Source organism: Branchiostoma belcheri, unplaced genomic scaffold (genome assembly GCF_001625305.1).
Source record: "Branchiostoma belcheri isolate BF01 breed outbred unplaced genomic scaffold, Haploidv18h27 scaffold28, whole genome shotgun sequence".
Classification (NCBI taxonomy): Eukaryota; Metazoa; Chordata; class Leptocardii; order Amphioxiformes; family Branchiostomatidae; genus Branchiostoma; species Branchiostoma belcheri.
In genome coordinates, this window is record NW_017803887.1 from 2,574,728 (window position 1) to 2,597,902 (window position 23,175).

At 40.6% G+C, this 23,175-nt stretch overlaps 2 protein-coding genes across 2 annotated transcripts; both read left to right on the forward strand.

Annotated features, from left to right (window-relative positions):
• The first annotated feature begins 718 nt into the window (after positions 1-718).
• On the forward strand, positions 719-4,993 carry LOC109472579 (collectin-12-like). The gene is made up of 6 exons (XM_019772364.1): positions 719-755; positions 1,269-1,361; positions 3,097-3,189; positions 3,784-4,068; positions 4,438-4,627; positions 4,957-4,993. The coding sequence occupies exons 1-6, from the start codon at positions 719-721 to the stop codon at positions 4,991-4,993; spliced, it is 735 nt and encodes a 244-aa protein (XP_019627923.1).
• A 10,340-nt stretch (positions 4,994-15,333) lies between these two features.
• Positions 15,334-18,845, forward strand: LOC109472580. Its single transcript, XM_019772365.1, has 3 exons — positions 15,334-15,918; positions 16,296-18,142; positions 18,419-18,845. Exons 1-3 carry the CDS (start codon positions 15,334-15,336, stop codon positions 18,843-18,845), a joined length of 2,859 nt encoding a protein of 952 aa, XP_019627924.1.
• Positions 18,846-23,175: the final 4,330 nt, after the last annotated feature.

The window sequence follows — 23,175 nt, forward strand, 5'->3', positions numbered from 1 at the left end:
ACCTTCACCTTGTCTAACCCAACAAACCTACAGCAACCTGTTACCATGGTGACAGACGTCTGATTCAGGTCATTGACTTTATTTGTTTCGAACAGAAGAAGAAGAAGAAGGAGAAAATTAGCAAAAAAGTTTTCCTTCTAAGAAGGTAAACACAATTAAATACGTAAGCCGGTTCTTACTCAATTAAAATGTAACAAAAAATAAAACTTATTATTTGCAAAGAGAAAAAAAAGATTTTATCAAATTATGAAACCTGTGAGTGCTCCTACTCTGTTGTGGTCCCGGCTTGATGTGACTAGTCAGGCTTTCAAAGGAGATGAACGCTCACACCCCCTCAGACAATGTGGGCGTTCGCTTGATAAGATTTGTCTCTTGTTCAGATTAAATTTCGCAATAACAGCCTTGAATGATAAACTGATTGAAAACTTATAGTTTCGTCTGATTCTGGTACAAATTTCTAGCAACTTACAAATTTTAGTCTCACAGAGAAGATTACAATCAATAACAAACAAAACAGATGGATGATAAAGAAAGAGATACCAGGTAAGAAATGGATTAATGTGTGAAATTGAATAATACTGAATTAAACAATAACCTAATCCTTTAATGCAATGTCATATAATCTTCACTATAGACAAATCTCTCAACGCCCACTTACTGTATTTGTTGTCCTTTGGCATGCTTCTTTTTCACGAACGGAAGCCTGACAAGTCGAATCATGGAGCAGCAAGACAAGCCACCGGCTCGTAACACCGGTGGGTGATCATTATTTGAAAACATATATATCTTTTTGTCTTTGCAAATGACTTGGTTATCCTTGGAGTTGTACAATTTGTTCGCCCAACTTAGAAAGGACGCTAACGTGCTAAATATTTCAACTCATAACATATCCAATATGTCATATTTTGGGGTAAGCCTATAGTTTGAGATTTAGTTTGATAAGTATTTTACAGATTTAATGAAATCTTTTTTCATCCGTCACGTAGTATTACTGTTGGAACATAGTGTTGTCTAACGTAATCCCTTTGGAATAAAGTTTGGGTAAACATCAGAATATTCTAGAAGAACGACATTTATACCTCTTGACATCATTTGCGTTTTTTTAAGGTAAGCATTAATAAGGGGAGGGGGCGTTCAAAACACACGTTAGTGTAGTCATCTGCGAAAATGACATGTTGTATAATGACATATTTCCTAAGGCTTTCTTCTGATTTTGATTTTCTAGTCTTCCATGGATTTTCAATTAATATTTTATAATTTTTTGTCAGATAAGACACCTACGCAGCAGTCTGATGAGGGCTACAGTACGACAGTTGCGGACTCACCCAACACACCCAACCCTGTGTATGCCTCGAAAGATGGTAAATATTTTAGTCGTTATTTCCCTAAGGATTCTCATGGTGGTCAGTTTCTAGAGTAAATTTTCCACTCTAAGGAAGGGTATCAGATTACCCTGGTTCCGCGCGGGGCTTCCTTGAGCAAGTCTCAACGGTAGATCTTTTCTTTGAGAAATTGTCCAAATGTGATAAAATCCGCAATGATTATACCCCAATATTGTTGTTTTAGTAACATTCACTAAATGTGTGTGTAATCTTACGAATTTATGAGCCGGATAAATATCAGTACCAAAATCACACATTGGATATACTATGAATTTATTTAATAGAAATAGAAAGGTATCATTTCCATAGAAAAAGGCATACTGTTTACCTTCACCTGGTCTAACCTTAGAAACCTACAACAACCTGTTACCATGGTGATAGACGTCTGGTTCAGGTTATGACTTTTTTGTTTGTGGAAAATTACTACCCTAAAAGTCGCACTTCAGCGTTCTTACTCTGTTGAAATGTAATAAAAAAAAATTAAAACTTGTTATTGCAAAGACGGGAAAAAAGATGTCATCAAATTATGGAAACCTATTAGCCTGAGTTAACTCTGCTGTGGTCCCGGCTTGATGCGACTAGTCAGGCTTTTATTTAATAAACGGGTAAAACGTTCACACCCCCTCAGACAATGTGGGCGTTCTCTTGACAAGATTTGTCTCTTGTTCAGATTACATTTCACAATAACATAGCCTTGACCTCTGATTGACAACTTTTAGTTGCGTCTTACTGTCGTGGAAATCTCTAGCAAATTGCAAATTTTAGTCTCACTGCTGACAGAGAAGAATGCAAACAAATACAAATAACAAAAAGGTAAAAAAAAAAACAATGGGTGTTTCAAAAACAAAGATAACAGGTAAAAAATGGATCACATTTGAAATTAAACAATACGGAATGTAACAATCACCTAATCCCTTAATGCAATGACGTGTAATCTTCACTAGAGACAAATCTCCTGCATGCAGAACGCCCACATATTTGTTGCCCCTTGCTGGGTTTGGTTTGCATGTGCTTTTTCACGAACGGAATCCTTACTAGTCGCAACATGGAGAGACGGCAGCAGGACAAGCCTCGGGCTTGTAACACCGGTTGGTGCTCATTATTTGATTTTTTTTTGTCTTTCCAAACGACACGTTTATTTGGTGAATTACAATTTCTTTGTTCAACAGAGAAATATTTCAATTCATATCATATCATGTATGTCATTTTGAGGTATATTGTTTTAGTAAGTCCATAGTTTGAGGTTTATAGACTAGGCAGAGGTGAAAACAAAAAGTGTTGCACAAATTTAATGAATCATGTTTAATTTCTCACATAGTTTTATTTCATTTTATTTGTTTCTAAGCTAGTACATTCAAGGTTGACGATCCAAGATGCCGCATTGCTTGACTAACGTCATGTTCTGACGTTCTCTCGACTGTGAGCAACAGAATTCTTAGCAGATCTAAATATTCTATCATAGACGACGCTTTTGCTGTATACTTTTGAGTTTACGGGAAAAGTCCATATCAACGGTTAAGTCAAAAACATTACGCCACACCAAATGAAACAAACATTAACATAATTGTACACATTCTAAAATGTCAGTACTTCTGTAGTCAGTTGGTACTACTTATAGTAGTTCTCTATGCTATCTGCCAAGGTTTCCTTTCAATTTTGCCATTTCTAGTCTGCCATGGATTTAGAATGATTCTTTTATTATATTTTTTGTTAGAAACCACACCCACGCAGCAATCTGAGACGGACTATTCCGGACTCGCGGACGCAGTCGCAAATACACCCAACCCTACGTATGACTCCATAGATGGTAAATACTTTATTCGTTATTTCATTAGAAATTCTTAAAAATGATATTTTTTTTACTCTCTCACTGGTACGAATAGAGTATTACTAGTTATTAGTAATACATTTATAGTCGAATAGTATCATCATTTTTCATCTGATATTAGATATTATCATGTACCACTTTTGGCACTTAAATGACAAATACGACTTAACAGCGAGTATACATCCGGACCTACAATTGCCCAACGCCATTTTCCAATAAGATAAATAGATTACATCATGATTAGTTTAGGACAACCTCCTTTCCGATAAATTATTTAATAAACTACATATCAACTATGTATTTTGTGTTCTTAAAAAATCTAACCAGATGCCAATTATGAGGATACTGACAACGAGGCGGACGGAGATGGATTAGGCAGTTCAAGCCAAGTAAAGAAGCTGTGGATTGCATTTTCAGTGGTCTTTGTGATCATCCTCGTGAACATCATACTACTGGCATACTTTGCAGGTTGGATTCGTCCTTGTTTACAAATTACAGATTGTGATGTTTAGATCATGAGAATTTTGAAAAATAATTACAGAAAGTCGTTTTTTTCTTTCTATATAAATACAGTTAATGTAAAAGTGGTAGAGATGGGGCCCATTGGGCCGGATGGGTTTGTCGGGCCACCAGGCGAAACGGGGCCCATGGGACCATCTGGGTCTGCAGGAAGTCCAGGAGGAACAGGACCCATCGGGCCGCCTGGACCTGCTGGGCCACCAGGACCGCCAGGAGAGCAAGGACCCATGGGGCCACCAGGGTCTGCCGGACCTCCAGGAAAAACGGGACCTGTTGGGCCACCTGGACCTGCTGGAACACCGGGACTAACGGTACCCATGGGGCCGGCTGGCGCCAAAGGTAAAGATAGACCACCAGGACAGAATGGGCCTCAGGGGATCATGGGTCCCTTTGGGCCACCTGAGTGGAATAAGGGTTATGTGTATTGTGACTATCATTGATTTAAAACATTTACTAATAATTTAGCTAAATTGACATTTAGCTGTGTAATTTATTACGTCACGTTCTGATTACTCGCTTTTATCACCTTAATTACGCGATTCAGACTTAGCCATTTTAGGTAAGGAAGAACGTTCATCAGAAACCGAAAGTATTTATTATTATTAATGAAAAAAGATGTTTCTTACTAGGCCATAAAGCAATGTAAAATCTTCATTATATCTTTTTTATTCTGTTTCTATATCCTTGATTTTTAAATGTGCTTTGCAGCTTATTGCCCCAAAGGCTACAATGAGTGGCGTGGGATCTGCTACAAGGCGATCGACGCTCGGGCAAAGTTTCTTGAGTCTGCCCGGCGTTGCCGTCAAGAGGGCGGCACCCTCGCCATGCCCCGAGACGCTGCAACAGACGCCTTCCTCATCTTCCTCAAGAACACCGTAAACGACAAATCCTGCTTCTGGTTTGGCCTTCATGATCGACGCAAAGAAGGAAGCTTTAAGTGGATCGATGGCTCCGCACTGGAGACCTACACACATTGGGCTACCGAACAACCAGACAACGAACACTACATGGAGGACTGCGTTCACTACCGTTCCTCTACCGACAACCGGGGATGGAAAGACAAATGGAATGACGCAAACTGCTTCGAACAGCATTCCTACATATGCCAAGTGGTTCCAGGTACTTATTATAATCGAACGACATATAATGATTTATATTTGTTGTCGTACAATACTGATTCTTGTTCATGACATTATAATGATCGGGCTTCTTTTATCTCTTTTACAGGACGTACTTCAGTGAGAGGCTGAGCTCGCATTTTTAATGTTGAGCCATGGCGACTGCCAAGAAATTCAAGTTGTGGGCAAACTGTGACAGCTTTAAAAAAACGCATGTCAATGTAAGTTAGCAAACTTCATCCATCTGATTGCTTTGGTTAATCAAGTCTAAGACAATATGTATTTTGAATTTAAATAACTAGCAACAAAGGATTTGTCAGTCAGCCCGTGTAATGTAATCAATGTAGACGATTTGGTTTATACCTGTCCTGACCATATGGGACAGGCAGTAGAGGTCGAAGATTTCATCCTTTAAATGTAATGTTAAAGGACTCCAGGAAGACTAGTAAACAAACATTGTATTACCAATGGAGATTCCTAATAAACATAAACATAATAAGAAAGGGCGCCGATTCAAGTAAGTTTAGCGCCACTGGTTCCACAAGGAACCAATATGGGGGCACTACTGTCGTATATTTCTTTACAAATAACTTATCAGATATGCTTGATTCAAAGTAAGGTTATTTTCAGATGACTACTGTTACCTGGAGATTTGTCTGCTGCAAATAGATCCTAACACTCTCGAGCAATATTTAGTGAAAAGATATATGGCGCATATTATATTTTCTTAATTTTTGTTTCCTTTTCTCCACAATACCCCCAATATGTTATACATCAATAGAAAGCTAAGAGTCTCTACCTTTGAGAAATATCATGCAGGTTTGCCTTTATGGCAGTAGCAATGATGTACAAGGGCAAAAATGCAATAAAACATCATTTTTGTAATCTCATTGTACTATAGTATCTAAAACCATGTATGAAATGCTACTATCAAGTCTTGATAACATCAGGATTACATACATGAGAAAAGATTGTGAGTGAGGTATGACTACAGGTGAGTTAATGACTACAGACTGTCCAGGATGCTAATCTGACTATTCAGCTGAAAGTCTTATTTATATCAACATGGTAGTCTCCTTTCTGAGGCTTTGTAAAATGCATTACGTATATTACTATATTGCTTGAGAAATCAACTTCGTAATATAAAATCCATGGTTAATAAACACATCAAAATAATAAAATGTACAAATGCACAATCACACATAAATAAAATCACTTTTACCAAATTTTGACAACATTAAGATTACTTTCATTGAAAAAAATGAACCGAGGTATTATTAGCGTCGATTTTTATGACTACAGACGCTAGAGAAAGGTTAATACGGAAAATATATCATAAATATCAATAAATCCATACATATACATGAGCTCAACTGTTCACTGAAATTTTTAAGACATGAGTCAGTCGATGTCTTCCCCGCTGCTTTAGATGTCTAAACTAGGAATCTTCACTGACCCTGGCGAGTCCACGAAGAGCACATTTTTTTTTTTCAAAATAAAGCCTAAAATACATTGAAAATAGACTGAAGACGTTCATATGAACATTTTTGGAAAAAGAAATATAACTAGACTAAGTGATGAAATTTTAAGGAAAATAACCTGTTTATACCTGATCTAATGATGTGGTCTGCCATCTTGGATTTTGGCCAGTGACGTCATCAAATTATAATAAATTATGTATTTTAATTATGATATTTACATAAAATTACATGACATATTGTTAATGTTAGAAAGCATGTGTAACTTGACATAAAACCCATAAAATTCTATTGTTGAAACGAAAATTACTAAATTTAGCAAAAAAATGCCCGTCAGAAACGGTTGCCAGGTAACCGAAAATCATTGTCATATTCTACTGAAATTCCTACTTAATTTTTCCAACAATATTTTAGTAAAGTCACCAAATTTGGTGGTTCTAGCGGAAGCCGTTCGGACGTTATCAGACATCAAAGTTGGCACTTTTAGCCCCCCCCTCTCTAGATACGGTTAATGTTACCAATTTGAACACGTCGGACACACAACATTAGTGGCGTAAAATATATAAAGAGGCAGAGAATTTACACACAGGCAGAGTCCGTTCTCGTATGTTGTATATATATGTGAACAATTTTCTTAATTGATATCATTTAATTTATTGTTGTTGATATCTTGTTGTGTTATAAATCAGTCAATCGTACGTTTATCTAAAATCATCTATTTTACTATATGCAGCATACAGAGAAAAGCGGTCAGCAGATCTCGGTCGAGTTATTGTCATAATTACAACTACATAGGAATCGTGTGCAGAAAAATATTAAAATGTCATATCACGTGTTAATGGATTCAAAATAAATGTTATGTGCGCTGCCCTGGTGCTTGTTCTTTTGCAAGGACGGAGAGCCGTCATAATTGATAACACAATTGATTAGTTTTGAACATGAAATGTCACGTTGGAAAACCCGTGTGGGCGTAAAATGGAACAGACGTCATGTTGCCATAGTAACGGCGCAGACCAATTAATATCTGAACCTGCAAAACAATACAATTTGTGAATACAGATGTGAGTTTTTGAAACAAATTTTCAAGCTTGACAGAGGAAGGTCTCTGTTGAAATACTTCAAATTTGGAACCTAAAGGCCCTTGTATAATGGCTGCCAGCTGCATGCAGGTCTTGTGAGATGGGATGGTGTTAGGGTTGCTGTAACTATCTGGGTCTTTTTTGTTGTGTGGCAATGTTTTATTGAAAACTAGTGGAGATAAACACAACATTTTTCAAAACTTCAGATGTCTTTAATATGCAAATCAAGCTAAATATGATGAGAACAATGAGGAAACGCCGTTTTTAATGTACAATCATGCAAAAATTCGAACTTGCACGTTACTATATGTAGAACAGTTATTTCTAAAACCAAAGTTTAGAGTGTGCAAACATCCTTGCCTTGAAGAGTGTTATGTCACAAGTGCTGTTTAAGATATAATTGTTAATAATTTTATGAATGCTTACTTTACTACCATCATTGACCTTTTTAATAACCTATATATTCAATACGCTGGCTCAGGCAGAAAAGAAGCCAGGAGGGGAGATGGATGCGCCGGTCTAAACTAGATACAGACGTCACGTTGCTATGACAACCGTACAGACCAATTAACCTCAGAATATGCAAGACCAAATTATTCGTTCTACGTTTTTACAAAAAATATATGTGTAAAGAGAAATTCTCAAATATACTAGAGTTCCTTGAATTACATTTGAAGTAAACAAGCATGGCAAGATTTCGTGATAGTACAGTCAAGAACAGAGATTTTATCATTAAAACAGTTAATCAAGCAACTGGATGTGATTTTAGTTTGACCCTTCCGATAGCATCAACTACGTTGTCAATGACACAGCAAAGGTCTTTAGATTGCAGACGTCATTTTCTCCTAGCAACAGTACAGACCTATCAACTCTTGAAATGGCAACAAAATAAATCACTCAGGCCTGCTAGAAAAAATTGAAAATTGAAATCTTTAACATCCAAAATTAGCATCTTTATCCTATATAATACACCGTAGCTGTAAGGTTGATTAATAGCATTAATAACGTTAGGCCGTCTAAGATGCTGTAGCTTTACCAGCGTCCCTTTTTTTATAAAAAAAGTAATCTGCAGAAACATAATGTAAACATTGGGCATGTGGATATTCATCTATACCCAGGAAATTGCTACATTTTTTACGAAAATTAACTGCTCCTGCGGCTCTGTCAGTAGATAACATCATGCTACCGAAAATAACATCCCCAAATTCGTCTGCGTTTCGGAATACATTAAGCTCGAGGTTTGGTGTACAGTTTATGTTGGTCACTTCCCAACGTTTTTACACAAAACCATGAATAGAACTGGTAGAAAAGTATTTGCCTAACTCATATGTAGCCAAGAAATCACAAAAAAATTAAATTAGAAAAAGTTATCCATGGTGTGAATTTACATACAGTTTTACGCAGGCCTAAAGCCACTATGACGCCTCTGTCACAGTATATATTTACGAATTTGGCCACCCGAAGACTAGCCAAGCGCCCCTTAATCATTAGTCCGGAATATATCGGGAGCAATGTCGGCTAGTGTTTGCGAGGAAGGCTACTGTTCGGCTGCTCTAAGCAAATGTTTCCAAATGTTTAAAATATTTTGGTGTAAAAGGGAGTTGTGGCCATGGTTGGTTGGTGTTCTGGAGTAGTTGGGGGCATTCCAATTTGACTAAATGTATTAATTTTTGATTAGATTCGTAATATCGAAAGATAAGCTTGACATAAAATCTGGTCGAAATACTCTCGAACTTCAGCCAACCTTGGTCAGTTAGTGTTGGGAGGAGGTTCTGAATGTGTAACAGGGGCTTCATCTGTAAAACTGTGGCCACGTTGTCCACGTCCTTGTCCATCTGCATATGGATGGCCGAGGCCTATCAATTTACTAGAACGTTCTGTGTACAAGGTCAGAAAAAAATACTATTGATGATATTAGTCTGAGCTTTGCAAATAAATAGAGCGTCCTGACTCAACTTCATCTGTTGTAGACCTTCCCTCGTCTTGACAGATACCAGCAAAGCCCTTTCTGAAACTGCGACTTGGCAGTAGATATTGTAGACTATCCAAAGCCGTCAGCAGAAAGCGTCTTTTTTTTCTGTGCAGACAGTACGGCTGCCCGGATACACGCTTTACCATTGACACCGTTTTGCCAGCCTAGTCCGTTAGCTTCGACCGCTATTGTTGTCCACGTTTATACTATTTTCGGTGGTGCCTCGACCCGTCCGAGGAGTGACTCAACTCTCGTTACAGTCGCCTTTCTTAGACGTTTGAGAGGCTGTTCAACGTTTTGTTTGGCACTTTGGAACAGTCTTCAACAAGGCCTGAGGTAACAGAACATAACTTTAGTAGCGTTCCCAAAACTAATTTCAGCGTCGTTTTAGTAAAATATTTATATATGCATGTAGGTTAATACGTGTAGTACATTTCATGCTCTTTGTTTTATTTCATCATCCATCTACTAATTCAAAGCATATCTACCTAAAGAGTCACTTAAAAAGATTACTGACATCAAAATAGAAAATTCTTTCCTTTTGATACCTCAAGTGGCAAAACAAACCTGAGAATGTTTTGTGGATTTTTACAGCCAGTTATGTTCAACTTTGTTCTTGTCTTAGTTACAGTCGTCTGTCTTACAGCAGATCAGACCTGCTTTTCAAAGTGCCGAATAAAAACGTTGACTTCTTGCGTGCCAGTTAACAAAGTTGGCATCACTACTGAACCTCACCTGTACGGCGGAGTCCTGGCCAGTCTCACGACTGCTTGCGTTTCATGTAATGAAGACAAAACAAAGTTTTTCGACAGCAGACCAGTAGAAAGATGTTTCTTCCCAGAGGTACAATTGTTCGCGTTAAAAGGTTTTCAACTCGGGAAACTATCATCGACAAAACTCAGTTTCATAGACTCCTATACCGTAAAAAATCTTTTCCTCATCAATGCAGGTATAACTGAGATAGAAAATGTTACTTTCAAAGACTTAAACGGATTGGAACTTTTGAATTTAGATAACAACAGGTTGACTCACATTCATAAAGGCTGGTGGTGGAACAATACGAACCTCTACCAGCTTTCAATTTCCAATAATAACATATCTAATCTTGACCCCGCATGTTTACAGAATCTGGTCGAGCTTACTTCTTTAGATTTAAGGGGTAATATGTTGCGAGAAGTACGCCGTGAGTGGTTTATAGGACTAGAGAGGCTGAATACTCTATTCCTGAGTGAAAACAAAATCCAAATTATTTCACCAAACGCGTTTGAGTTCTTGACCAAATTGCAGTTTGTGTACCTCAGTAATAACGACTTTGTATGTCTGCACGGTGAGGTATTTCTACCTCTGATGAACCTTATCAAAGTCGTCCTTGGTGGACCGAGTCTTGTTTCGGGAGTGGTGAAATCGGGCTGGGAAGTGGTTCTTGAAAACTGTGGCTATAACAACATAAAGCAGTGGATAAGAGTTGAAGTATCAGGCGTGGTTTTACATATCAACTACGAGCCCGTCGACGAAAGATTCACGATTGACTGGTTTAGAACCTCAGCAAAGACACGAAACGTCCCGAAAAATCTGGACTCGTGTCAACCGCTCAGAAGAAGCTTAAGTTTAGGTCAATTTACGGCTTACCCTCCTTTTGTCATGTATGACGGGGAGAAAAACATGAACTCGTCTTTTCCAAACCACTGTTTGAAGGTATGGGATAAGGGCGGGGGGATAGATCTAAAGTTGAAGGGTTTGTGTCGTTTACGTCTCTCTGGTTTGGAAAGTTTAAATATTGTTGTAACTACGGAAATAAGTGAAAACAATACCTTTCCAACTAGACGTAGCAACAAGGGCGACAGCAACAGACATAAGGCAAGTGTGCCCTGTTTTGGTCTCGCTGATGTCCATGAGCTTGCTGCATCGTTCTTTAACGCGTCTTCGATAGAGAAAGCAGAAGACACCAACTGTGTTGGGTGGGACGATGTCTTAAATGTTGTTACCTTGGGAGCGACTGAAATGTTCGTGAATGTAACTGCCTCAAATAGACTTGACAATAACGCTGTAACAACTACGGCATCTAATGTAACGCTACACTCACAAAGGTGGAATGATACAACAACGTTCAGTTTACTTGATTTTTCTCTAGTACAGACCAATACGACTCCCAACGAGACAATCATTGCGTATTCCAAACTTCTGTTGCTAGCATTCTCTGTATTCGTAATTCTATTGCTTTTAGTGGGTTTCCTTGCTTTGGTTTTCCTCGCAATGAGACGTAAAAACAGAACTCGCGAAGGACAAGCCCTTGCCTGTTCAAGTCAGCTCAAGTCAGTTTTACAAAGTAACCAGTTCTATGAAAGCAAAACACAGGAGAATGCTTTGACTGAGAGCAACCAGGACCATAGTCAACCCGAAGGCAACTTGTACAACCAAATCAACGAGGATGAAGTGTACGATTGTTCAGGCCACGTCTACAATGAAATAAAAGACGAGAACACCATCTGCGGCGATGGGACAGAGGAAAAGGGTAATATAATACAAAAGACTGAAAATATGTATGATAAAATCAATGAGGATAAAGAGTACATTCCAACTAACCACGACTACCACCAGATGAAAGATGATAATATGACTGGCACATCCGTGAGTAATTCTAAATGCGAACATATCAACCACGAAAGGACGGTGTATGGCAGTGACTTTAATAATGCACTTGAAAACGAAAACTATGGAACCGACACTTTGATGACAGCTGACGCAGTATTGCCCACGCCAAGACAAAAACTTTCTGATAGTTCGCTCTATGAGAAAGAAACAGAGATACCGTCTTCTGAGAACTGTAAATTGGAGGGCTTATCTGAAACGGAACCTATCGACAAAAAAAAAAGACCAGACAGCCTATAAACTGACTGACCTTGGAGATGTGTCAATTATCTCAGAGATAGGCACACATGGTACATCAAATGGCCCTAGTAGCTCTAGGGAAGAAGGACGAACAGAGCACTTTGACAAGATTCTTGGTACATGCAAATAAGCCATAGGACCAGGTAAATCAAAAGTAGAAGATTAGGTGCGTTAAACCTATAGATTGTAAAAAGAAGATTAAAAAAATTTCCTTTCTAATGCTCAGCATGAGTGCCGACTTATTAAATTATTCTATTATTGTAAATATATTGTATAAACATGTATGATTATCACTGACTTTATGTTAAGGAAAAATTGTAGTGCTTTTGATTTTATGCATATAGGTCCATCATCATTTTAACACATACTGCTAAATCTTTTCAACACATCAAATCTTATAATTGTAAGAATAATTGTACCTGCTTTGTCCTTATTCATATTTGATGGACTATATTGAATGCTGAATTGATTGTAGTACTGAGCTGCTTTGACATTGTGTCTATAAGCAAAATCTATCCCATTACGTATTTGTTATAGAATGATAATAATAATCCCTGTGAACATTTTATCGTACATTATGTTGAATTGCATTAAATCATGTTCGCAAGGTTTCATATGTTTTCTTTAGAAGAATGTATTACGACAAAACATCAACTATTTACTAATAAAGAGAAAAAATTCAGTTATTTGGGCTTCTAGAAATTACTTTTTTTATATCATGGCTTTAGAAAGTGTCAATAGTCATTGTTATAATCTTGATGCGTGTATAAATTTTAGTGAAAAGTACGTTTGTTACAACTTTGTTTATCATCCTAAGTAACAAACATCCCGAGTATTAAATTTCCATCGTTTTCCGGTAAGATATTAGAGAAATTTAACATTAATTATGCAAATGAGTTGCAGAATCTATATCTAATAATTACCTTCATTCAAGTTACATATGTCATGAGATGCAAAATTCATATCGTTAATCAGTAAGCAGTTATAAACTTCCCTCATTAATTATGTAAATGAGGCCCCAATTAGCATAATTAATGTACCGTTGCATTCCTATGTACCCTGGTTAGCTATAACTATATAAACTATATATAGTTTAAAATCAAGAAATTCAGTTGTTTAACTTAAATGTGAAAAATCATGACAATAGAATGTTTAAAACAGAAGATTTATAAAAAAAACGGAAGTGCTACTTTAGTTCAAATCTAGGAGAGCCCCAAGGAGGCCCAAAATCTAATAATTTCCAGGTTTAGGTCCTTCCTTTTTAGTCTCCACCAGACTCCTTTTGCAGGCTGAATAAATAGTAGAAGCAAATGGGGCTTCTCTGGCCGGCTACCTTCTCTGGCCACTTATACCCCCTTTTTAATGCCGATTTCTACTATTTAGCCTGCAAAAGAAGTCTGTTGGAGATTACTCCCTATTCACGAACCAAATATCATTAGAATCATTCATACCTTCCTGATTTATACTGTTCATAAACAAACAAACAAGTGGAACAACGTTACTGAAAACATGACCTCCATGACGGAGGTAAAAATTACAAACCTAATCGGGCAAGTTCAGGGGATATGCACTTGCCAGAGTAGTGCTTTTAGTTGCCCCTGGCAAGTGGACTTGTCCAACCCTGTGTGGTGAAGCAGAGCCACCTGGCAGCTTCTGACGGCAACGCCGTGGCGACCTAAGTACGGTAGTCAATCATTTGACGTTTGAGAACGTTTAGAACCTTTGGACTGTTACATCTATTCCTAAACCTACAAGTGACTTTAAAGCCTCGTAATAAGGTATTAAGTAATAAGGTCACGGATCTTACCACTGACGTCAAAAAAGCAATATTATGAGTAACACTATATGACTTAAACATGACTGATAAATATGTAGTCTTAAAATATCACGTATATCACAATTATAATTAACTCTTCTCAGATGGGATAAAGGGGCTTTTAAGGCCAGCGCCAACTTTTATCTAGTAGGATAGCGCCTTAACGCTGGAACAATCGAATTTGGCGACTCTTCCTTGATATACATGGAAACGATTTCATATTAATGAGATAAATTTATAGATTTTCATGTTGCCAATGTCAACAGGTGTCTGGCGTTTTGGGAAAGTTCCGTAATTTAGGGAATTTAAACACCAGGTTTTTATGTTAAATGACACGTCCTGTTTATCATCTATAAGATCTTAGGTCATTTTATGTAATTTCTATCATCAAGCATTCATAATTTATGCTAATTTTATGGTTCGTCAGCTCCAACCCCTCAAGAAACAGTTTCGCCTTGTTAACACCCGGACACAGTATAAATTAGTTGTTTATCAACTTTCAAATTGGCTAGCATTTAAGATATAGGGTTAATAAAATAAGCTACTTCTGCACGGAGAAGTTTTTATTTCAGTCTGTGTTTTCGTGATTATAGTCTTTCTAAGTGCTTGTCACGCTCACGTGTCAGGGAGTTATGAGTGGTAAGAAAAACTCTAAGTCTAAGATCTTTAAACTCCGATTTTCTTTTGATTCCCTATTGACGTAAGTTAATGATAGCCTGCAACAGGCTAAAGGTAAATGGTGTCTGATGTTTTAAATTTGGAAACTGTATTATGTTTCAATGTTTATGCTTTTATAAGCTGTTGCCCTTCACCTTGTCTTGTTTATTTTTTGTGTTTATGTAGATTAATACTTGGTAAAGCATGCTGCCTGTAGCGTTTTTCCTGGAAATGCTTCTGTTAGTCCATCGACTGTTAAGCGATATGTGGTTAAGAATGCAATACGTGAAAATTTCTTTCCTGGGAATGCTTTTGCTATTTTGCGGGATCGTTGTTACGACGATGCTGATTGGCCAACGGCTGTACTGGGCTGAACTACTCAACATAACCAAGACTTAATCAATCAAAAGGTGTGACAAGCTGCTAGGTTAGGTGGGGTTAGAGCGCTGTTGCGCCATTGCACTGGAGCTGCGTTCTGCGCTATCCAGGTCAACCTACAGGTGCGGACAAACACTTTGTAAGATCATATGGTAAGATAAACACTCATGTTGTGGTTCTTTGCTATCAATAACATGGTGTATTAATGATCTTTGCGATGAAGCTTATGGTAAAAGTCTCGTTGTTGCTGCTCATGCAGCTACTAGTGCCGCGGGCCGACGCCGGTAGCTGGCAGAGCTGCCGCGAAGTGCCCGTGGCAAAGTGTGGTGTAGGTGACAGCCGTAGTGATGGTCGTGCGTACCGGTATGACATTGATGTGTACCGGTACAAGTGGAACAAAGACCCATTTGAGTATTACGGCTACGAAGGCCCATTTGGCACTGTCTCTTTGGGCCAGGCTTTCCAATCTTGTCAGGTCTGCTCAAACGAAACAAGGCCTACCAAGGTGGGGTCTCTTCCACAATCCATAACTGACATCATGATTGTTGAGAACAACGTCGGTAAGCTTGGCCCTGACAAAGCAGAGATCCTGTCTCAGATCCCATGTGGTGAAGAATGCAGGTTGTGGTTTGTGGGATGTAACCTAACGACAATAGAGGCAGGGGCGTTTGCTAAGTTACCACAGGTATCTAAGCTGGTCATCTGGCGGAGCAATGTCCAGACTCTGAAGAACGGCACGTTTGCTGGGATGGAGAGCCTCAAGTATCTGCTGCTGTTGGAGAACAACCTGACACATCTGGAGGTGGGATGAAACAAAACATATATATAAATATATAAATACATGCTTGATGTACTTGAATTTGTTTTCGATGCATCTGTCAGGGTCTTTATTCGTACACTGTCTCTGTCGCTTTCCTACAAAAATGACTAGACCATCACATTGACTTTTCGTTTGTGAGTCGTCAAATCTTAGGAACAATTTCGGACATCCAATCAGCAAACGCCCCGGTCAACGGGTGACGGTTGTGAAGTTACGTGACGCCATGACCAGACGGATAGAGTATGTGCGAATCTAGTCTTTTTGGCAGGAAAGCGACAAGAAAAACGCATTAAAAATAAAAAGCTTGGCTGGCATACCAACTCTTTCAATATACTGTATAACAAATTGTTCTGCTGCAGGGTGGCTGCCTTGATGGGTTGCCCAGCTTGTCACACATCATCCTTGTGGACAACCAAATCCTGACGATGTCGCCTGACACTTTCCGGGGGTTGCAGCCGTGGTGGCTTGACGTAAGTGCCAATCTTATCGCTAACGTAGCACCCGGGACCTTGCAGACGATCAAGTCCGTAGCACATGTCCACGCCGTTGAGAACAAACTTCGGTCGATCGGCGTGGGGATGTTCCATGGGCTTGAGCGGCTGGGGGTCTTGAACCTGAAGGGTAACAGAATCTCCCACATTGCTGCCGGTGCGTTCCACTCAAACACGAAATTGGATGGCCTGAACCTTGCAGAAAACAGGCTGACCTTCCTTTCTGGTGGATGGTTCAAGTCCTCTCCACACCATCTCATTGTCCATGATAACGGCATTGCCACCATTTTGTTGGAGGGCAGGGCGCTTCCGTGGATGAAGAGAATTCACTTAACCAACCGTCCGCGCTGCACGTGTGTGAATGATTGGCTTTACGAGTACAAGGGGGGTCACCTTAAGTTTAAGAAGAGCGTTAAGTCTTCACTAGTACTCCCGGCAACCCACAGCTGCCCCTCCTCGGCGCTGATGCGGAACCTCCCCGTGCCAGTCTCTCCTAGCCACACCCTGCCCTGCCCCCCACCAATGGTGGAGATCCTGAAGGCCGAACACGACCCCGCATACAAGTACACGGTCGTAGGCCGGGTGTATTGGGAGAAGTTGCCACAAGTGTCTTGGACCTTCCCTAATGACTCACAACACACACACGACATAACGTACGACACAAACACGACAACACGCGCTACTCTGCCGACAGGCAACCTAACAGTGAGAATGGTGACCGACCTAAAGGCTGAGGGCTGGGTGAAATGTAATGGACCAGCAGATAACCTGTTGGGGGACTCAGGAAATCACAGCCTGTGTTCTAACTACATGGGGAGATCCAGCTTCACCCTTTGGCTTGAGACTACCGGGCCCTTGGCCTTTGGGAATACCACGTGTACGGCTTCTTCGGAAACTGGGTCTGACACTGTGGTTTTCATGACAAGTGAAAGCACAACACTCCAGGCTACAGAACCCTCACTCATCAACACCACACCATTCTCAACCACCATGAGCACATCACCGGTGCCCACAGGCATCAACACTACACCACTTACCATCAGTAAAACTGATAATGCTTATGAAGGGGGCATCTGCACATGGAACATAGTGTTGTCATCTATTATCTGGTTACCGGCTGTTGCGGTGGGGCCCGGGGTTTTGTTCTGTGTCAGGTGTATCAAGCGTAGGCTCGGGCGCAAAGCTCCAGATAACGGCGCAGCTTCGCCCCACAATGACGATGAGATCTTTGTCTGTTCTAAGTGGCCAGTTGGCAACTTGGATGAGCCAGTGATCAGTCCGTACGCTGAAGGCCGTTTCGAGGATCACCACAGCTTGAATGAGACAGAATCAGTAATCAGCCCTTACGCTGAAGGTGGTTTCCAAGACCACCCTGACTTGCGCAGGGCCGGTTCTTCTCAGTCAGAAGCCGTCCCGTACGGACAGGCAAAGCTTTGCGCAGCGTACCCAGGCCGCCCCCGCGCGCAGACACACCCCGTGCCGTCCCGCCCGTACAGCGCCGAGCGTCCCCGTCAGACACCAAGCACGGAAGGGGCAGTCGTAACTGGCTATGGTCAAAACGGTGGTGATAAGTCAGGCAAAACCTGCTACCAGCACCCGATCATTCTCCCCAAACCAGGTGCCACCCTGTCCTCTGCCTACCAACAGAATGCCAAAGTCGCTAAGCGTTCCCGTAAGGCACCTTGCTACAACCCCCCTGCCACTAACCCAGAGAGTGCCCATTCTAACACATATGGTTATGGTAAAAACGGCGGCGATAAGTCAGGCAAAAACTGCTACCAGCACCCATCTATCCTCCCCAACCCGGGACCCAAGTCCTCTGCCTACCAACAGAATGCCAGCGCCGCTAAACTTTCCCGTAAGGCACGTTGCTACAACTCCCCTGCCACTAACCCAGAGCGTACCCTGTCTAACACTTATGGCTGTAAAGAAAACGCTGGCGATAAGTCCGTAAAAATCTGCTACCAGCACCCATCTATCCTGCCTAACCCGGGTGCCACCCTGTCCTCTGCCTACCAACAGAATGCCAGCGTCGCTAAGCGTTCCCATAAGACACCTTGCTACAACTCCCCTGCCACTAACCCTGACCGTACCTTGTCTAACACTTATGGCCAGCATGACACTATTGCGACGGTTTGTAACTCCGTAGAGTCTCCTATGGTCTGTAGCTACTACCCTGCTGCCCCGCGCGAGCGTACCACGGGCATTCAGTCCGCCGTCTATGATAAAAACCACCGCAGTCAGCCAGCCACAAGCCGGGGAAACAGTTACGTCTGCCCCTCCCCTGCGACTGGTGCTGGTCGGTCCCCGGCAGCTGCATACTGCCAGAATGAGCGTAGGGAGGCAATAAACAACACCACAGAGTACCCTGAGACAAACAGCTATGAACCGGCCCCTGATGCTAAAATTGGCCAGTGAGGAATTTTCCCCCTTCTCCAAGATTTGGTTTTGTTATGCCCCACTCAAAATTGTAATCAGATTCCGTACAAAGATGGAAAAAACTGAGTTGCTAAAAGGTCCACAAATATAGACACAGAATTGTCAATAATTGGTTTGGAAAACAAGTGTAGTTCGAGAGGATCATGCATATGATTTGTAAACGTTTCAAAACCACAAATACAAAGAAAGTAGAAAAGAGCATTTTCTGTAACAAATTGTAAGCGTAAAATCGACAAGCACTACTTATGTTCTAGCTTGCATTACATTAAAGGCTTAAACATTCTGACTTCTTGAATATTACTTGACCTCTAAAGGCCCACACTAACAAGAGCCTTTTTGAACGATAAAAATTACGTGTTTTGACTTCATGTTGTGCATCATTTCAAGTGTGTGTTGTCAATTCTGGCTGAATTTCTTCTTTGACAGAAATGTAAAGTAACGAAACTAAAATGCACCATTTTAATGATACCACCATAGTACAAAAGTCACAGAAGAGAATTCTGTGTTATAGACTATTAATGCATTATAGCAGGACGTTTCAAATGTAGCACTTTCATGATTTTCTTATACTAGGTCAAAAAAGTTGATATTAACCTTAGGCTCTAAGAAAAAGTGTGGTTATCGTTTTTGGCTTGTCCCTCTCTGTCTCTTTCTCTCTCTCTCTCTCTCTCTCTCTCTCTCTCTCTCTCTCTCTCTCTCTCTCTCTCTCTCTCTACCTGTGTGTGTGTGTGTGTGTGTGTGTGTGTGTGTGTGTGTGTGTGTGTGTGTGTGCGCGCGCACGCGTACGTGTGTTCTAGCATGTTCGTTGTCAACATAACTTGAGAAGTACTTTATGGATTGTGATGGCATTTGGTATGTGGGTAGGTCTTAGAAAAAATTACGTAAATGTCAAATGTGGGCCTCCTCTTGGCTGGCCTTGTAGCTCAAAACAAAACTTCTTTTTGTATCTTTTGCCCTGGGTCTGCTTTGGTCCACCTAGCAGCTGTTTCTGGAAATGCAGTCAATTTCCGGCGAAATCTTTCGAAGTGAAGAAGTCCAGAAAGGGACAATAAATTTCCAGGCTATGCAGCTAGTTTACAGATGTATGCAACTAAATGCAAATTATGTAAGTAATGACATAATTGCATTATTAATAGAGGAATTCTGTAATTTAAGCTTTTACATAATAGAACTTTGATATTTGTAACGTACATAATCTTTGGCACGACAAAAATTAACGTAACAGATCTATATAAATTTTACAAGTAAGGAATGTACCAAATTTCTATTATCTTCAGTTTTTCATCCTGTGTGTTTTGATTTTCGCCATATTCTCGGCTTTCACGTGACGTCACGGGGCTTGCGTAATACAGGCGGCCGCCATTTTTGGTGTACCTCGCTGTAGTGCTATGCAGTGTCAAGACATTGGGTACCCGAAGCCATACAAGTAGTTAACAGCCACACGATAATTTTGCAGTCTTTGATGGTTGACAGATGACAAGGATTTCAATGAAATTGTCCATTTTTGAGTAGGATTAGGAAGTCAAAGGATACGATGACTAAGGATATAGGACGACAAAACTTGCGTATGTGGTAGCGTATGTGTGAACCAACTTCAAAGACTAACGTTACTAGTCCTACACAGTCCTACAGTGGACAGGATCCGTATGTTGGTCACTCTAGTCTAATTTTTTTCTCAATAAATGAATTAAGAGAGAGAGGGAGGGTCTGGGAAGTGTGTTTTGGACAGTTCTCTGTGCGCGGGTCACCCGTGTGTCTGATTCCTTCTCGCGACAACTTGTGACTCGCGTAGCCGAATCGTAAACAACAATTTCGAGAGGAGCGGACGGGTTATCCCCAATCAAATTATGGTAAGCCTAAGTTTCACCTTTTCTTGGTAATGTAAATCCTTGTTTTACTATCGGTTGCTGTTACAAAATTATGGGTTCTGTGTGTAATAATGCAAAATGCCAGTTTTTATTCATGCCCGCGGGCGGCTTTGTTTGTTCAAATTGTTGTGTACTTTCATCTAGCCCCTTCGGTTTCGCCGCTGACAAACTGGAGTTCATGAATATTTTTTCAAGCACCAAAAGTACTAGCATGTCTCTGTTGGAACCCCCATTAGAATTTCACATGACGGCTTGTCATCCCTGTCGACAGAAATTTTGTTGGCCGCCTCGAGTTTGCGGGAGTAAATCATCGGCGTTGGGAGGGGAGCCTCCGGGCATAATTTTGTTTACGTACCCTTAGTTGTAGTTTTGCCGTAAAAAAGTTTTTGGGTAACCTCTCACAACCTATGCATGAATTAGCTTGTGAACATTCACATTAGAATATTAGGATATCATGATAAGCCGAATTTTAACCCAATTTTTAGTTGCTAAGATCGGTTATTTTAGTTTGGGCTGTCAGGGTGAACTCGGAGTTTTAGCACTTAGGCTCAAATTGAGTCAGACTGCCACGTGTACTACAGTATCAAAATAAATTCACTTGCACCGTGTAAACTTTTGTTTAGTCGATGTTTAATGGAAATTCCTGGGTGCCATTTCTGCATGTACAGGAACATTTCTGACCTCGGTGTAGGGAAGATCACGTACGCGATATCCAGCAGCATTGTGTGGCGTCGGGCGGCTTTTGGCGTCAGAAGCCCGCCCGGTCAAGCCGCCAGACCCGGCTGTTCCTCGGCCCGCTTGATGCGTTCTCTCGCCCTTTCGGCCCTCGCCTCTCCTTCTGTTCTTTGCTTTCGTCCCAATCTCCGTACTTCTTTCTTCCAAGGTTTTTTTAGTAGGGACCCAGGCAACATTGTGTCGGACCCAGGCGGGTGAAGCTTGCCCAGAGTCTGTGGCGATAGTAACTCGCCACAATCTCGGGATATTTCTGTGGCCGTATCCCCGCGGCTGATCGCAAAAATCCACAATCTGCGATGTTTTTCGGTCAGTTTTTCCTGGTCCTTTCCTTGATTTGTAATCACCTTGGCACACATTGAAAAGATACACTGTGTTTACCACTTTTTTGACCCGCAACCAGCTACAAAACAATGAACCATGTATATAGCGCGTAGGCTACGCGGGGTTGTAGGTACACCAAAATGGCGGATAACACCCGTCGCTAAGGTCGGGTCACGTGACTGAAACCCAAGAATATGTGAATTTTTATTGAACAGATAGTAGTAGATTGCACCGCTTATTGTAAAGATAAGTAGATTATGCCGTTTTTTATCGTCCATTTTCGGCATAAATGAATGGTGATAAAAAACCATATGCATAGTTCCCCGTGATGGCATCCTAGATGTCCCCGTTTAAGGTTCAAGGACACCAAGAAGGCTAACTGTTGGTAAGATACGAGGGGGGATCAAAAAGTTCTCGGCCTCACCTAGAAAATAAATGTCAAACTCCTATTCTTTTAATAATAGTATAACTGTATACTATGATGTATTACATCACTGCCCACAAAAATGCAATTTCTATATTCATTAATTAGCACGTGACTCCCCGTGAAAATGGGGCGGGTGAGGGCAAAATCACAAAATGGCCGCAACAGAAGCGTGTGCTGTGATCAAGTGTATCGATAAAAAGGGATGTCTCCCAAGGAAATCCATGAAGACATGGTCAAGACACTTGGTGATGATTCCCCTTCTTACTCAACTATAAAGAACTGGGTTGCTAGCTACAAGCGCGGCAAGGAGATCATCAAAGATGAACATATGTCAGGATGCCACAAATCAGCACTATGGACAATCCATCACATGGTAGTGAATGCTGACAGGTGTGACACTGTCCGATGTGTCGCAGAGTCTTTGGCCTGTGTTGTGGCTCAGTTCACAATGTTTTGTCAGACATCCTGGGAATGAGCAAACAGTCTGCAAAGTGGGTGCATAGAATATTTTCTGAAAATCGGACTTCTACCTATTTCCTAAACTGAAGTTCCACTTACGTGGTCAACGTTTTGATGGTAATGATGACGTCATCAGTGCAGTTGAGCCCTATCTGGGGGCTCCAAATGCAACCTTCTTCCACAAGGGGAAAACAAACCTGGAACATCACTGGAACAATTGAATTGCAGTTAGAGGGAACTATGTTGAAGCATATTGTAAGAAATTTTTTTCTGGCATGACGTTTTCTAGGTGAGGCCGAGAACTTTTTGATCCCCCCTCGTATCAAAAAACACAAAACAATATGCATTTTATCACCCCCAAAATAAAGTCTGTAACATAACTTATTTGGTCAAAAAATAGACATCGATGGGGTAACGCGGTGCATTCTGGAATAGCTTAGAAGTCCGCTGGGGCCATTTTGAAGGTATGCAGTTTCTGTGAAAATGTAAATAAAATAAA